The sequence below is a fragment of the Rattus rattus genome, chromosome 11 (assembly GCF_011064425.1).
Source record: "Rattus rattus isolate New Zealand chromosome 11, Rrattus_CSIRO_v1, whole genome shotgun sequence".
In the NCBI taxonomy this organism is placed as follows: domain Eukaryota; kingdom Metazoa; phylum Chordata; class Mammalia; order Rodentia; family Muridae; genus Rattus; species Rattus rattus.
The window spans coordinates 70,247,830-70,264,745 of NC_046164.1; the positions used below are offsets into that span (position 1 = coordinate 70,247,830).

Below are 16,916 nucleotides of genomic sequence, written 5' to 3' on the forward strand. Positions count from 1 at the left end.
TAACTGTACATGGCAGGTATGGCTCTGAACTTCCTCACACCAACACTGAGAATGGGTTGGAGAAGGGAGGGTCTCCAGGGAATTAAAAAGACCTAAAGTCATTGGCACCCCCAACCATGTCCCCTTTAAGAGAAGGCAATCAGGACATTTTATGTGAACCATCACATGAGTAAGCAGAGTAGAACATTTACATTTTCATTTTAAAGTGAGGAAAATAGTGTTCTGAATAAAGCCATCTGTTCACTGTCATAGCTAAAACCTGACAAGTCAACAGCCCAGACGTGACCCATGCTCTCCAATATGCAACCCAAGGATACATGGGATAATCAGGCTCCTACACACAAAGAGGAAAGGTGGCACAGGAGAATAGAAACAACGTGGTAAGAGGCAGGCACATCAGTCTTTGTTGTGCTCCTCACTCCCTTCCTGGCCCCAGCCCCTGCCCTACTCATCTGTTGAAATTAAGAAAATGCAATAGTGGGGGAGGAGGCTTCAGAATGAGGTCATGGTGGCAGGACCCTCATAGATAGGATCATCATTGCTCCTGTGAAAAGAGACTCCAGGAGTTCCCTTTCCCCATCCTCCATGAGAAGGCCAGACTTAACCAGGGGTCAAATCTGTCAGTGCCTTGATCTTAGAACTGTAGGAAATAAGTAGCCACTGAGGCTCTGTACTGGTGGTAACCAAGCGGGGTGAGTCCTTATGCACCCCTGATCCTTATCTATAAAGAGCAGCAGCACATCAGGACAAATGGCTGTGGTCAGGCCGTGTATGGAAGAAGGCTGAGGGGCAGGTAAGAGACTACTAAACTCAAGAAACTCTTGGTATAAAGAACCTGTTACAAATCCACCAAGTGAATGAGGCCATCAGCAGAAGTGTCCAGGTGAAGCACACACAGAGACAAAAAGCAGAGTAATGTCCAGAGACAGGGGCATGGAAGGATTCTGGAGTCACAGTTATATGGTTGATTGTAGTCATTCCACACAACTCTGTGGCATAATTTAAAAAAAAAAATACATGTGGTGACTCACACTGTAATTCCAGTATTTGGGAGGTTGAACTGAGAGAATCACCATGAGTCAGAGGCCAGTCTGGGATACATAGTAAGTTTCAGGCCAATTGGCCAAGACTCAAACAACAAAATTCAATTGTTTACTTGAATTTTATGGAATGTGAATCACCTCAATAATATGATTTCTAAAAATAGGCCAGTGCAGATATACCAGTTTATATCAGAATCCAGAAAAGAGAAGGTGTGTATTAATGAACATGTACACTAACACCAAAGGGAAGTTTGTGCACATATATGTGTAGGTATACTTATGTTGATTTTTTTTTTCCCCCTGAGAGAGGTTTTTCTCTGTGTAGCCCTGGATGTCCTGAAACCCACTCTACAGATCAGGCTGGCCTCTGACCAGGCAGAGATCCACTTGCTTTTGCCTCTCAAGTGCTGGAATTAAAGGCATGGATCACTACCACTCCGCCTTACATAAATTTTTAAACACAGTATTTAATAGGAAAAATAAAGAATAGTGAGCTGAAATAAAACTATGGTGGCTCCCATTTCTATCATGACAAAGAACAAAGTGTGAGAAGAAGCAAGTACAAAGGAGGGAAGAAGATAAGAAGGCCAGGCTCTGGCTAAGGCATTTGATACATTTGAGCCAGCTTCACAGAAGCTTCACCAGGATATCATATAGAACTGAGGCTCTCGCAGAGTTCACATCAGCAGCCTGATTCCCTAGCCTATTAGTCAGTTCAGTTAAGTCACACTGCCACATTTCAAAAACACAAGGGCCACATGTGGTCAGTGTCTCTTGTCCTGGTTGTTATGGACATGGAAAATCCCACTATGGCAGAAAGACCAGAGAGTAGAAAGAACGTCGATAATCCACAGGACGGCACCTTCAACAGTGGACAGAAAAACTGAACCAAACAGTGCAGAATGTTGGAAAAAACACAGGAAGCCCTGTCACTCAGGGTAAAAGAGTAGCCCAGAGTATAGGAAGGCAGTCAAAGTAAAACAGAACTGACTGACCATAGCAGGAAGTTCTCTCAAAGGTGGTAACAGAAACCAGGTAGACTGGAGTTGAAGAAAGGATGGCTCAAGTAGGGGAACGGGGTCCTGACAGAAAAGGCCAAAGACCTCAACACCAAAGTCCATGCCTGAGCAGACACAAGGACTCGGTAGGTAAGATGATTCTTCAAAGGCTTTATTGTGATGGGGAAGAGAAAGCAAGTGGAGGAACCTAGGAAATTAAGAAGAAATTATCCCTTCTGAGCTTCATGGCTGACACCAAAAAAAAAAAAAAAAAAAAAAAGAGTACAAAATAACTACATCTTTATGTTCAGTACAGTGCCTGAATAAACTATTTTCTTTACTTACAGAAGAAACAGAGAAGGAACAAACCACTAACATGGGTGTTCAGGAAGTCCAGTCATTAGTCAGATGATAATGGCTGCCCCCAGGGAACAAGTTACCTTGATTGCTGGTCCAGGAGTGACGTCATCCAAGACATGAGCACAGATATTGATCACCTTCAGCAGGTGGGAGAAAAGCTGCTCCACCATGGGCACCAGAGTCCGATCCCCCAGGGCAGGCCAGATCTCCTCCTGTCTGGTGGCTGCTGAGTTGCCTTCTTCTTCCGAGGCCCATGAGCTTCTCAGAGACTTGGGGGCACTCGCTGTGACACAGGCACACACATTGCTCTAATGTGTGAGGTGGGAAGCGGTTGTGGCCTAAATTTCTCAGACAGATCTGTGCTCATATACGGATGAACCTCGGTCTCAAACTCACGTAAAAAGTCACCACTGTTCTTCAGCCCCAGGTGTGACTCTCACAACTGAGATGCAGCTGGGGGTCAGGCCTGGAGCTGCTGCCTCTACTATGCTCTTCCTGCCCCTTTCTCTTCTCCTAAAAGTGCACTCCGTCTTTTCCCATAAGCACCCAACCGGACCCCCTACAAATTCCAGCCCAAACTCAAGTCAGGTTGAGAGCGCTCCATAAAACATAGCGATGACAAACGGAACAAGTCAATTCTCCTCAATAGGACCTGGTGCCCTACCCCGGTGGGTTCAGTGGTTTCTGACCTGACTGGCCGAATTCTCTATTCTTATTCAGGTGATATCCGCGTAACTTATATCCAGTATTAAATAATTTTCAGTTCTCTAAAGCCTTACTGAAGTAATACCTCATCTATTAATCTACAAACATGACCGAATAGTAGTGTCTACAGCTGCTCAGCTCTCCTGTGCTTATCTGTATGTATCTCCTGCTACTCTATAGCCCCTTGACGAATACAACCCTACCTGGTATAAACCAAGCCTAGGCCAAGCCACTGCCTGTCACATGGCACCCAGAAAACAAAACTCATTCACATAAACAGACATCTCAAATCCGGATCAAAGAACCAGCTGTCCCCCAAAATAACAATCATGTCCTTGTAACCTGAGAACCCCTCCCCCGCAAATGAGAACTAAGTCTGGAAGCCTATCTCTGGCAGTACCTGCTAGCAAGTTTCCAGCCAAAATCAAGGCGTCCTGATGGGCTGAGAGATCCAGTGGGAACCAAGCTGATGAAAGCAAGGTGAGAATCATGGAGGCCATCCCAACAGTGCAGCTCTTCCTGGACTCATCAGAGGCACTCAGTGGGGGCACTCTGAAAGCAGACATTCCCAAAGTCAACCATGAAGTTTCAAGCATACAGTCTTGTTGTTTAATACCCCTGTGAAAATAAGCCATGAGCCATCCATTTTACCTCTATACCTTGTTTGTTGATGTGGTTTGGGTTACGTAAGATAGGGCTTCTCATTTGTGTAGTCCTCAGAGCCTGGAACATGCCATGTAGCCTATGCTGTGCTGCAAAATGTGTCAAACCCCTACCTCTGCTTACGGAGTCCTGAGGTTACAGGTGTGAGCCACTCTCATGTTAAAACTGCTAACCAACTAACACTCTTCCTGTAAACCAAACTTACGAAAGTCACTTGGGAAATGAAATGATAGTAGAGCTCATTGACAGGACTAGAATGATTATTCTGATGAAGTTCAAACTTTCTTTTCTTTTTGACTTAGACTGTACTCCAATGTCAAAGTTGCTCAGGAGTCAAGGGTAGTGCAGGGCCTATGACTGGAACCTGTAACTGTTCAGTCAGAATTCATGGAAAGAACAGGAACAATCGCTCCGGATGATAGAGCATGCCACTGTTAGTTGGCCATATATTTACACTCAGAAGAAATCTTTAGATTTCCCTCCGGATATGATGGGAACCCCCAAATTTCTCAGTCATCAGCACAAGTGAAGGCTTGCTTATTAGTGCTGAGAAAACTAAATTATACCCAGATGGCAGTAGGCCATCTACTGGGGAAATTATTTTGTAAGGGAACATAATAGAAATACACTACTTCCTAAAGCACATTCTTATAGCTCATCATAATTCTGGATGCTAACTGACTTTTATTGCCTAGTAATTTTAGAAAGAATCAAACTAATGAGAAAATTTTTACCTGCATATGAAAATTCCTTAATGAAGCCATAGATGATACCCTCAGACCCCCAAAGATGCTTACAAGCATCTGACATTCATGAGTCACAACTGCTTCAGGGTCCCCAACAGTTCCTTTACTAATTTCACACATCTCACATGGCAGAAACAAGTGTTCCAGCATATATTTAAAAAAAAAAAAAAAAAAGCCAAAGAGATCGAACATAAAAGGAAACAGAGGGGAGGGGAAGGGGAAAAAGGGGAGAAAAGGGGAAGGGGGTTGGAGTAGAAAAAAAAAGAGAGTTGCTCAGCTGTGCCTGTTGTGGGTGGGCAGTGACTTGCACACTTGTTGTGGATGGGCAGGGGCTTGCACACTTGTTGTGGGTGGGCAGTGACTTGCACACTTGTTGTGGGTGGGCAGTGACTTGTACACTTGTTGCGGGTGGGCAGGGGCTTGCACACTTGTTGTGGGTGGGCAGTGGCTTGCACACTGAGGAGCGTACATACCCACAGTGCCATCCTAGACTCCAAGTGCAAACCGGAAAGGCGGCTGAAAGAACACACAAGGCTTCACAGCATCCAAACTGCAGAAGAAAGGAACGGAAAAAATCACACCCAAACACCACCAAAGGCTTAACTAAACCTATACACACAAAACGAAGGAAACGAAAACAGATAACTGTAAGTAGCTACAGTGTAGTCATCCTGCCACTGGACACTGCATGCTTTAAACAGCAGAGCTAGACACACCTGTCAGTAAAACTTGTTAGAGCCCACAGAAAGGCGGCCAGCAGCTCCTGCTGGGAACTCTTTGTCCAGAGAGACTCAAAGTCTCCCTAGAAGTTTCTCTCTTCCTCGCTCAAGACCTCAGCTCAAAATGATTAAAATAAACCTCCAGATCAGACCCATTGCATTTAGTTAGCAAGACAGCTGAACTCTCAACTGTGTGACTCTCTACAGTGTCCAAGTGTTTCTTCCATTTTACAAACAAAGGTCTTTCCAGGAACCACTACATAATAATTCTGCATAGTATTCCTCTCTCTGATTTTAAAAGTTACATGTAATTATTTTAGAAAGTTTATGAATACTTGAAAATTGTAAGAAAATGAAAGTTAGTCACAATCCTAAAAGTCATCCTAGCAATGTTCTGCGTGTCCTTTTTCTGAGTTTGTAAAGACATATGCACATATGAATCTTACTTTTCTAACCTAGAATCAAACTATATTTCCAGATTATGAGATTTTTTAAATTTATATTTAAATTATATTTATGCCACATACACACATAGAGTTCAGAGGACTTGTGGGGTCTGTTCTCTCTTTTCAAATGTATGGGTCCCTAGGGATCCAATTCAGGTCATTAGGCTAGAATTCAAACGCTTTTACCTGCTGCCCTATCTGGATAGCCTGTTTTAGATATTTTTTTGTTTTCTGAGACAGGGTTTCTCTATGTAGTCCAGGCTGTACTGGAAATCACTATGTAGACCAGGCTGGCCTCAAACTCTGAGATCCACCTGTCTCAGCCTCCCAAGTCCTAAGATTAAAGGCATGAGCCAGCATCACCCAGTCCATTTTAGAACTTTTATAAGATGACTTTCTAGGTTGGATACATTGTTTACGATGAGTGTGTGTTACAAGGAGTCTGTTGAAAGACGTACACTTCCTCATACAGCACCTCAAGAGAGAGAGCCCTCACACAGGCCCTTCCCACTGTGAAAGGCATACAGGGCAGTCATCTCAAGCCCGAGCGAGGAGACTTACTGTGAGTGCCCGTGTAGTTGACGTAATGAGTTCATGAGAAACTGCGGCAACGACTCTTGAGAGGTTGTTTTCCATGGTGACATCTGTTACACTTGGTAGTAAGCTGTAGCCTCTATAGATTCTAGTAGAAAACACAGAGGCTCTAGAAGCATATATTGCTCACCATCGAATGATGTGTAACAGTCCACGATTAAGGCCCAGAAGACTTCAGAGTAAAACAGAGGCTCGGTAGTAGAGCACATGCTTACTGTGCAAAAGGCCTCCCTACAAGGCTAGAATACGTTTGTTTATCACTTAAAAAGGGTGGGGAGGGGCTGACTTCTCCTTCACCAGATGCTCCCACACATGCTTTACCATGTGCTGCTGGTTGATTTTTTTTTCTTAATTTGGTTTTTCCATGAGAAAAGAAGAGAGTCATTTAGGAGTAATGACTTTAAAATCTGATGAGTTGAGTTCCAAATTCAGAGGAAAAGCAATCAAATTACCATGTGAGCTTGGAAGTCACTTGGTCGAGTTTTGTGTTTGTTGTTTCAAGGCATCAAAAAAAAAAGGTACCCTGTAAATCCAGTCTTAAGAAGAATTGAAAAGACAAGAGCCCAGAGGGCATGTTTTACTATTGCTACTGCAATCTTCCTTACAAACTAGTATATTCACTGGGACCCTCTTGTTCCCACAATCTACTGGGCAGGTAGGACGGGTTATGTGGCCAATGGACCCTGCCCATGTGCTAGCAATATAAGCCTGAGAATCAAGACTACAGTACACAGCAGTCTGACCCTTGGCATCAGCCCACCCAAGGCTTACTAGCTAAATTCGCTAAGAGTGAAATTTTCCATGGACAGGCTTTCAGATGCTTGTGACAGTCACAAACAAAAATACAATCCTCAGATGAAGGACTTAGAGAACTCACGCAAGACTGAGGACATCACTGCTATGTGACTATGAAGGGAGTTAACCACAGGCGGTTGTGGCAAACCATGATGTCAGATAAATACCCTGTTAATGAACAATGGCCTTGTCTTTTAGGGGCTGCAGGTGGTTTTTAGAAAAGAGACCAGGAAAGGTGGCACCATGGAGGCACACCTTGGTGACAAAACCAGGCGCTGTGGGCAGTGTACCTGGTTATGGTGCTGACGGAGAAGTGGGATGGTGGCTGGGTCTCATGCATGAGGAGCTTCAGGTAAACACTGCTTTGATCTCTTGCTACAGCCACGACTGGATCAGCCTGTCCTTGGTCACACTTATAAAACAGCTTTGGGACAAGTCTGCCATGAGAGGAAAACTGATCTAAATAGAAGATACGTGAAATTTACCCCTCACCTCACCTTTCCCCAGATGGCTAACCCAACCTATGCCCACAACAGCCATCAGAGCTGTGCACAGCGATTACACATCCAGGAGGTAGAAAGAAGCAGAACTCTCTTTCACTCTTAGTGCTGATCTCTAAACTACAAATTTGACAGTAAAAGCACATTAGTTTTATAATGGAAGGCCACTGAATTTGTTTTTCAAATTATCACTTTAGGAAGTTCTTTTTAAATAATGAAATGGGATTCCTTCTGCCTTCCCCATTTTCTTACAATATATTTCAACTGAAGAGTAAAGAGATAAATACTGGGAAAACACCTTGTCAATGTCGTCGCAGCAACATGTCGAACCCTGGGGTCTTCATCTCCAAGCAAATAAATGACCACATTATTGAGTACTCGTTCTTGTAGTTTTAGAAACTTCAGAGACAGAAAATAAAAACGAATGTAATTTCTATGTTGTTTCTGTTGTTTTATTTGGGGACTTCGGACTTTTTGAAATGCAGTCTCAGTATGTGGTGTTGGGTAGTCTGAAACTCACTGTTTAGATAAGGTTGGCTAGAGCTGAACTCACCAAGATCTGCCTGCCTCTGTCTCCCAAGTGCTGGGATTAAAGGCATGGGCTACTATATCCAGCTAGCTAAGGAAGGCACTTTGGAAAGTTAGTCAGGAGGCACTCAGGATGACTGATTTTCAATCCATGCCATATACTGACATGTTTCATGACATAAAGTGTTAAATATAGCACAACACAGGCATTCAGCAGGACTTGACACCACTAGGGAGACCCTACTAAGACAGATTCCAAAAGATAGGGCCCACAGTCTCACAAAATGAACTGCTTACCCCTGTATAATGATGAGCCCCTCGGTGTAAACTTTCTGCTTTTGCCTCCAAAAAACTCACCAGCCTAACAAAAGAGCACATTCAACAGAGATGTCATTAACATAGCAAATACAGTGCTGGCCTGTAGCCCTCAGACAGCTCAACATGAAAGCAGTCTCTCAGAGGCAGCTCAATGTCTTCTGTAAATTCGTGACTAAGTGAGCACTGGATAAATAGTTTTTCATCAAAATACAAACCTACTGCTTCAAGAGTTAAGAGTTCCGTGAATGAACTTAAATGCAGAGAGGACAAGCACACTGAAACTCCCACCCAGGAGACCAGCTGTGGGCCCCATTCCACAGTCATAACTGCAACGACAGAGTAATCCTTCTTACAGAGATTGTCCGAAGATGAGACACAATAACCCATAGGGTCTACACTGGCTGTAAAAATCAATCAAACAGGCTGGAGAGATGGCTCCATGCTTAACAGCACTGGCTGCTCTTCCAGAGGAGCAGGGTTCGATTCCCAGAAGCTACAGGCAGCTCACGACTGTCTGTAACTCCAGTTGTAACTCCCTTTTCTGGGCATTAAATACATATGACACACATACACACTACATGCAGGCAAAAAACCCCAAAAAAACAAAAAAAAGAAAAACCCAAAAACAAGCAAACAAGCACGAATAGTAACCACAAACACAAAAATATGAATAATAAAGAAACATTTTCCTTCTAAAAGAACTTGTTAAAAGAAACTGCTAAAACTTACTCTGAGGAAATGAAAGATAAATATGTTAAGTTATAGAATTTTTGTTTCTAGGAAGGGAGTGAGTAGTGTATGTGTGTTTGGAGGGGGGGGTTCTCATGAGCCATCTACCTTGTGGTTTTCTTGGTTTTGGGTCAGGGATATTTGATGGTTGAAAGAATGTGTATTTAAAATTATCCAGCTGGATTCGGTTTAGATAACCTTGGTTTTGCTTGCAGCATCCAAAGCATCAGAACCAGGAAGGGGTCAAACATGCTGTCTGCCCTCCATCAGGCCTGGTCAGGATGCTGACTCTGGCGCATCAACGTCACAGAGTTGTTCATAGCCTGCTTGATCCTGTGGTCACTGCTGATCTTGACAGCCACAATGAACGCAGTTGTCCTCTAGCTTCTCCATGACTGACTGGGGAGGGACAGACTAGACTAGGGTGGACCTGCCGAGCTTTAGTTATCCTGGAAGTGTTCTGATGAGGGTGTGTGGACTTCCCAAGAGTAAGTGGGTGTGATATTAAGTCTCTGACTTTCACTGTTTTCACTTTGGCTTCAGCTTTGGGAGGGGCAGGAGTTCTCCACTTCAATTTCAGCAACATCCTGGCAAAAAGCCGCCCTTTTTCTTTGCGACAGGACTCCTTACTAAGCGAGCAAAGTGGCTGACAGGCCATGGACCCAACCGCCTCCACTTCTCCAACATTGTGATTACCACCACATCTGCTTCACATGGGTGCCGCCATCGAGCTCAAGCTCTGTTTGTGTGGCCATCACCCATCTCCCCAGTCCTCAAGGTATTTTTTTAAACTGGAACAAAATACCATTTAGCTATCTCCCTTAAATCAGAATAAAGGTAAGTACATTAAAAACAAAAAAACAGAGTTGATAGCCTTTTTAAAAAGTTTGAAACAAGATTTCTCAAAACAAACAAACAAACAAACAAACAAACAAACAACTCAGTGGGGCTAGACAGACAGCTCAGCATTTAAATTCACTTCCAGGCCTCCCAGAGATCTGTAGTGTAGTCCTCAGCAGCCATGTTAGGAGACTTAAAACCATCTAACTTTGCTCTAGGCACTTTTCTGACCTTCTCAGGCACTTGCATTCATGTGCACAAACCCACATGTCCAATACAGACATACATATTTAGACATAATTAAAAATAATAAAACTTAATTTTTTTTACTTCTATCATCTAGAAAACCAGGACAACAAGAAAAATTAATCTCATTTAAAATATCAAAATCTCCAAGTTCAGAGTTTAATTACAGTACTGTGAACTATCACATGTATTCTTTTTTTTTTTTTTTGGTTCTTTTTTTCAGAGCTGGGGACCGAACCCAGGGCTATATCCCCAACCCCTTATCACATGTATTCTAACTAAACAGTGGGTGACCCGAACTCTCAGTACACACAACAGCCATGCCAACCGCAGAGGCCTTGGGACCTTTGGTTTTAATTTGAAATTCTGAATCGGAACTGGGTTCCCATACCTGAAGTCAATCTCTGCAAGAGTTTCCAGCAGTTCAGTCCTCACCAGCCAGTAGGAGCTGTTCTTCAGAGGCAGCATGTCAATAAGCAGTTGTAATCCCAAGTCACTGTAGCTGCTGCTGCAAAGACTCAGGACACAGTGCTGAGAACCCCAGCCCACAGAAGAAGGCACAGGATCAGACACCTCATCTACACTCAACGGCACGCACCTGTTCCCTGCTAGTCTCTCTTTAAGCAGCAACAAGAATGCTACGGTTGAGTTTAAAATGCTATGCCAATGACATGATCCAGCGAATAGGAAATGTCACTGTCACTTGAGGAACCAAGGGTCTTTTAGCAAAAGGTCAGTTAAATAATACCCATAATTTCATTGCTGCTCAGCATTCTAGCATCTTAAAACAGTATTTGTAAAAATTCAACAAATTTCATATTTTGAAATAGCAAGGTACATTTCTAAACACTACCTTTAGGGGAAAGAAATGTTTCAAATAAAGATTCCAAGAATTAAAACTAAACGTTTTAATAAGTTTTAATACTATAGCAGGGTTTTTCAAAAGCCGAATGGGAAATCCCTGAAAATAACTGTTGACAGTTTATGGAAATGTGACCTATCAAGCTCCAAACTTAACTGTACCACTGGTAAGCTCACCGAGGCACTGTACAGTTTGTGTAAAAGGCTGTACTCACCCTCACAGCTGTACAAGCCAACTTGCAAGTAACAGAAGATTCATCCTTCAAAGTTTTCTGCAGTAAAGGAATGCAGTCCACCAGAGAAAATGTATTTCCTAACCAGAAAAATGAGCAAGAAATATCTCTATAGAAACATGAACATGGGAATAGTATCCAGAAAAGACAGCAGAACAAACTGTCCCATTACCTGTCAGGGCCCTGATGGTGCCCAGCCAGTCACCAACACGGAGACGGGACCTGCTGAGGATGGAGTAGACAAGGGTCCCACAGAGAATGGCAGTAGCTCCTCGCACCTGGGGGTCTCCATGATCGATGTAGTTCAGGATGTCAGAGACATACTGCTCCTCTGTGGACACAAATGGCCCAGTCTGTGCCTTCTCCACCATCAAATCTACTACAAATGAAGCTTCATTCTCAGAAAAGGAGGAAAGGGAGCATTTTGCATCTGTAAAGGCCCTGACTAAAATGTCCTAATGTTTGGGGTTTACAGGTTCTAGAGTCATCACGGTGAAATTATCTTAATATGTCAAAATTTCTAAATTGTAATTCCAGGTTGTCAGATTGAAATCAATTGAATTCCAAGATATCTTTTGGAACTAAAGATTAGAAACAATCAATCTAGTATATATTTGTTAACTTTAAACTTAATAACATAGGTTTGCCTTGTCACTCAAAGGAAGAAAGAAGGTGGCAGATACTTTCTGCTCCAGAGCAACTGTGTCCAAGAGCAAACAGGGTGTGGTGTTGTCCTAACTGGTCTTAGCCTGAATATGGATGTGGCCCAGGTCAATGTAACACAGAGCAGTTTACCAATGCAGCTCCTGATTTAAGAAGAAATAGAGTCTGTGTATAAATAACTGTTACAATTCCAGATGTCTACTTTATTAACTATGGTCCTGTGTATGGAGACGCGCATAAGGGGAGTCATGAGACTAAGACCACGACCATGCACATCTGCAGCTCTAACAGCTGAAACATGTAAGCTAACTAGCAACACTCACTGCTCTAAGACAAAAGAAGGCAAGACTGTGGGATAGCTTTAAGCACGAATTAACTGGTGAAAAAAGGTGAGCTGTCAACATACCAGTACTTTCCATGGTACTGAGAGGTACTTTGTAGAGTTTGCTGAAGAACGACTCTGGATGAAGGGCCACAGCTGCACCAATACAGCTGAGGGCCAGGGCCTTCACACTGACTCTCACATCTCTGTCTGGAACCAGTGCTGCAAAGGAACCACCCAGGCCCTTTAGCCTTCTCCATGAAACGAGACTAACCCCTCTCATTCTTTCCCTCTGTCAGCACAAATAGAAAGTAAACTTTACCCCAACAACCAGATTCCAACAGATCGACAAGCTGACTTCTGAACCCGGAAGTGTCCCCTCAACTCTGCGTCTACTCTGCTGTGCTTACCTTTCTTTTCGCCAGTTAACAAAAAGGAAGCGGATAAAAGACGGACACAATGTACCAGAGGAGCAGAATCATCATCATTAGGCTGTCCTATGTCACCTTTGATTCGGCAAGGCTAGAACAGAGAAGTAAACATTTGATTCACTAGGTCAGTCAAGAAAAGAAACCACATCAGGGTGCTAGAGACAGAGATGCCTATACTTGGCCACCTCCATAGCTGGTCTCAAACACAGTTGGCACCCTAAAACACAGGGCCATCGGGTGTGACAAGAGACAAGCTTAGTATGGAGAAGGTTCACGGGGCAGAAGGTGCTAAAACACAGCATTCAGGAAATGCTGTTCACATTGGCAAGTCACAAGCGTCTACTGAAAACTCTGAGTTCGAGGCCAACCAAGTCTATATAGTGAGACCCTGTCTCAAAACACTCCAAAACATACACATAAACAAAAAGATACTAGACAAAGGAATAAGCCAGAGAAGCGCAGAGGTTGGAAGGATACAAAACAACCTGGAAAGCACTCTCAAAGGAAGTCATTTTGACTGATATAATTAGATGACGAAATGCATTCCCGACCTCAAGGAATTTAAAGTTGACTGTAAATACAGTAGACGTGCATGTAAGGCAAACAACATTCAGAGTTGTCCTAATCAGTTGAGTGAGCAACACTAAGAACTCTGCAAAGCTCTGCATCCAGCCTCAAACGAATAACACAGCTATCAGGCAGGTAGAGCTCAGCCCAGGGTCTCTGGAGGAAGAACTAATGCAACTGTTGAGATCTGGGTATCCCTGGAGAGGCCAAAAAGGACGGAGGTCTGGGAGTGTCCAGTGTGTTTAAGGGAGAGGGTAAGCCCAGAGCTGGGCTAGGGACAAGTGAAAGTGGCAAAGCCAGGGAACTCCAGCCCCTCACACACAAGCTGCCCCTTCCTATGACGCTTACCTTGCTTTCTGGGTCCCCAGCTTCAGCAACCTCATCTTTTGAAACAAACTTATCAACACTGCTGTCAGAAGGCTGCCGGCTATGACCCATTCTTTCCAACAAGTGTGCCTGCTGAAGGGCTTTAAAAAATAGAAATCGTAATCAAGTGACAGGTCCAATCAAAACACGGATATATTCACACAGAGATAATGTACAGCTAACAATTTAAATCTAAGTCTGATTATACCTAAATTGCCATTTTCAACTTGAATTGAAATAAGAGTTAATGCCATTTTCGATTTAAAAAATGATACCAAAAGGTTTCTTCTTGAAATAAAGATAAAAATGTCCTGCTGGGCAGGGTTTAAGCCTTTAATCTCAGCATTTGGATGGCAAAGGCTGGCAGATCTCTCAAGTTCAAGGACAGCTTGGTCTACAGAATAAGTCCCAGGCCAGCTAAAGCTACACAGAGAAACTCTGTCTGGAGAAACAAAAACAAACAGGCTAACGAGAAAAGATAAAGACGTCTAAGGCTGGAAACATTTCCACCACATGAAGTGAACTTACCCAGAGAAGAGTTTCTGAAAACGTCTGAGACTTCACCAGAAAGAACACCTGCAGCTTCCTCCTCATCTTCCTCCTGTGGCTGTCCTATCTGCACGCCTAAATACTGGCTGTCAGCACCATCTAAGACCTGTACAGATAAAGGGGGACTGTCAGGCGAAAGCCCTTCAACATGAAGGAAAACCACCAACAGAGCTGAGCATGTAGAATGCAAAGACCATGTAGCATCAGTGATGCATACAGGATGCAAAGAGCAATTACTCACTCAATGATCACAGGTAAATGCGTGTGGAAAAGCAACAAGCAAGAGCTCTTCAATACCATGCTAAGAAAAGCTTTGCTGTGGAACGTCACCTGGGCAGGGTGATCATCTACACCAGGCTTGCACAAGATAGGCAAGTAACATTCTGGGGACAGGCCTGTAGAACCCTGATCCTTCCAAGGATACATGAGTGGTCAATGATCACTGGGATAGACATATTCTTCAATGGCATAGATGTTTACAAGCTGCCCATGCCCTGGTAGGTAGCCCACAGCTTGTGCTCCTTTTAAGTAGTGCAAAATAATAAACGAATTGGTTTGTTAAACTAAACTTAGGTGGAATCATTACTTCAGTCTGTCACTGGTATCCTATCTGTGGTAATCAGACATTTTTTTGTCTCCCCAGGAAAAGGTCATACCAAGCTTTTATAGCTCTGTAAAATCTAAAGAAATTTCTATCTGTAAACTTTTTTGATATTAAAAAAATCTTCAAAAAAAGTAGACATAAGGTTGGAAAGAGGTGGAAAGTAGATCTGGGAGTAGTTAGAAACAAGGATAAGGCTTCCAGATAAGAATCTAACAATGGGTTATCTGCACTAAATTTAAAAATACTTCACATGTGCAGACAGATTCTGTGGAGAAAAGTTCCTGGAAAGCACAGCAAGGTGGAACCAGCGAGAACTCAAGGGTATGGGAAAAGAGAACACTGACTGCAGCCTTTCTAAGGGCATCTTTAACACCCTCGATAGCCATGTATTATCTTCTTCTGTGTGCAACTACTGAACATCAGCTTTTGCTTGTTTGGTTGGTTGGTTGGTTGGTTGGTTGGTTGGTTGGTTTAGTTTGGTCTGGTCTAGTTTGATTTGGTTTGAGACAAGCTTTATCTGTGCACCACTGGCTGTCCTGGAACTCAATTTGTAAACCAGGGTGACCAGGAACTCAGAGACACAACTTGCTCTGCCTGAGTGCTGAGATTAAAGGTGTGCGCCACTATGCCCGACTAAACTAACATTTTTTAACGTTTAAGAAATCCTATAGAATGTACAAACAGAACCCTAGTTTCCATTAGTTGAGAGAGATCTTCCCAATCTATTACACCCTGCCTATCTGAGATACCCGCCGATGTACTTGAAAAGCATCTTGGTTTATTTATACCTTCCTTCCTCTCTTCCTGTCTTTCTCTCATTATTTCTTTTTTTGTGTTATAAAAACTTTACCAAGCTGTCACCACATTAGAACACATAAACTAGAATAATCTGAACTGTAATCTTGGGCCACAATCACTAACATCTGGCTCCAGAATAAACTTACTCTTATCCCCTTTGAGGTGAGAGCTGCATTTCTGTATCAACAATTCCACACTGAAGAATGTCTACCATCCATCTGAAACCTCTTGTGTAATTTACCTGAAGAGCTGAGCAATAGCAGCCATAGGTATATGGCTCAGTGGATAAAATGCTCACTGTATAAGCATGCCAGATAGAACACTGTATATTTGTCATCCGAGCTCTAGGGGTTGGGATAAAGTAGGTCAAAGGTTTGTTGACCAGTCAGCCTAGTCAAAAACGTAATCTCTAAGTTCAGTATAAGAAGCTGTCTCATAAAATAAGGTGGACTGGTGCTGGGAAGAAAGCCCAGTGGGAAACAGCACTTGTTCTGCAAGCATGAGTCCCCGCACTCAAAACTCCAGAACTCATGTAAAAACCTAGGCATACTTGCACAGGCCTAAAAACCTCAGTGCTGGGGTCAGAGGTGAGCAGACAGGTAAGTCCTGCAACTTCATTGGTCAGCCAGCGTAACAAAAAACTGTGAGCTTCTAGTTCATTGAGAGACCCTGTCTCAAGGCAATAGGGCAAAACTGATAGAGGAAGATACCCAAAATGCTGTTCTGCCCCTACGTGTATATGCACAGGGGCAAATCAGAAGCATGCTGATTTGTATTCAGTACCTTCATATAACATACACACACAAATAATTTTCCTGCATCATGAAAACCATATTCAAAAATTTCCAGTAGAAGACAAATAATCTATATAATCAAAAGCAACCCGAACTAGATTTCCAAACTGTCTTCCCTTCAGTGGGTTTACCCAGCCTCTCCAAACACAGACTAACTGCTGAGCAACTGAAATGAGGAGCTCAATGTCGTAAGGAACATCTGTTAGCTACCTGGAGAGGCAGAATAGGGTCAGAGATGTGCAGTCATTTTGTGTGTGAATGTGTGAGAGTAAGACAGAGACAGAGAAACAGAGAGAGGGAGAAAAAGAGAGAGAGTATACATGTGTGCTGTGTGGTGGTTTGAATAGGTATGGCCCCCATAGAGCCATATTTGAATAATTGGCTCATGAGGAGTGAGTGGCACTATTAGGAGGTGAGTATGGTATTGTTGTGTAACTCTGGGGGAAGGCTTTGAAGTCTCCTATATTTATGCTCTATCCCACGTGGAAAGTCAGTCTC

The 16,916-nt window shown here is 43.1% G+C and overlaps 1 protein-coding gene across 1 annotated transcript in view; it reads right to left on the reverse strand.

The window, feature by feature from the left end:
- The window catches only part of Htt (huntingtin), a 142,279-nt gene that overhangs the window by 74,922 nt on the left and 50,441 nt on the right, over positions 1–16,916 (reverse strand). Inside the window, exons 13-26 of the mRNA XM_032915843.1 lie at positions 14,202–14,328; positions 13,656–13,774; positions 12,720–12,831; positions 12,394–12,531; positions 11,497–11,655; positions 11,307–11,404; positions 10,622–10,761; positions 8,395–8,458; positions 7,868–7,968; positions 7,360–7,506; positions 6,242–6,362; positions 4,989–5,065; positions 3,507–3,658; positions 2,482–2,684 (exon numbers count right to left, since the gene is read on the reverse strand). Coding sequence (XP_032771734.1) covers positions 2,482–2,684; positions 3,507–3,658; positions 4,989–5,065; positions 6,242–6,362; positions 7,360–7,506; positions 7,868–7,968; positions 8,395–8,458; positions 10,622–10,761; positions 11,307–11,404; positions 11,497–11,655; positions 12,394–12,531; positions 12,720–12,831; positions 13,656–13,774; positions 14,202–14,328 — 1,758 coding nt within the window. The remainder of the gene's footprint in view (positions 1–2,481; positions 2,685–3,506; positions 3,659–4,988; positions 5,066–6,241; positions 6,363–7,359; positions 7,507–7,867; positions 7,969–8,394; positions 8,459–10,621; positions 10,762–11,306; positions 11,405–11,496; positions 11,656–12,393; positions 12,532–12,719; positions 12,832–13,655; positions 13,775–14,201; positions 14,329–16,916) is intronic.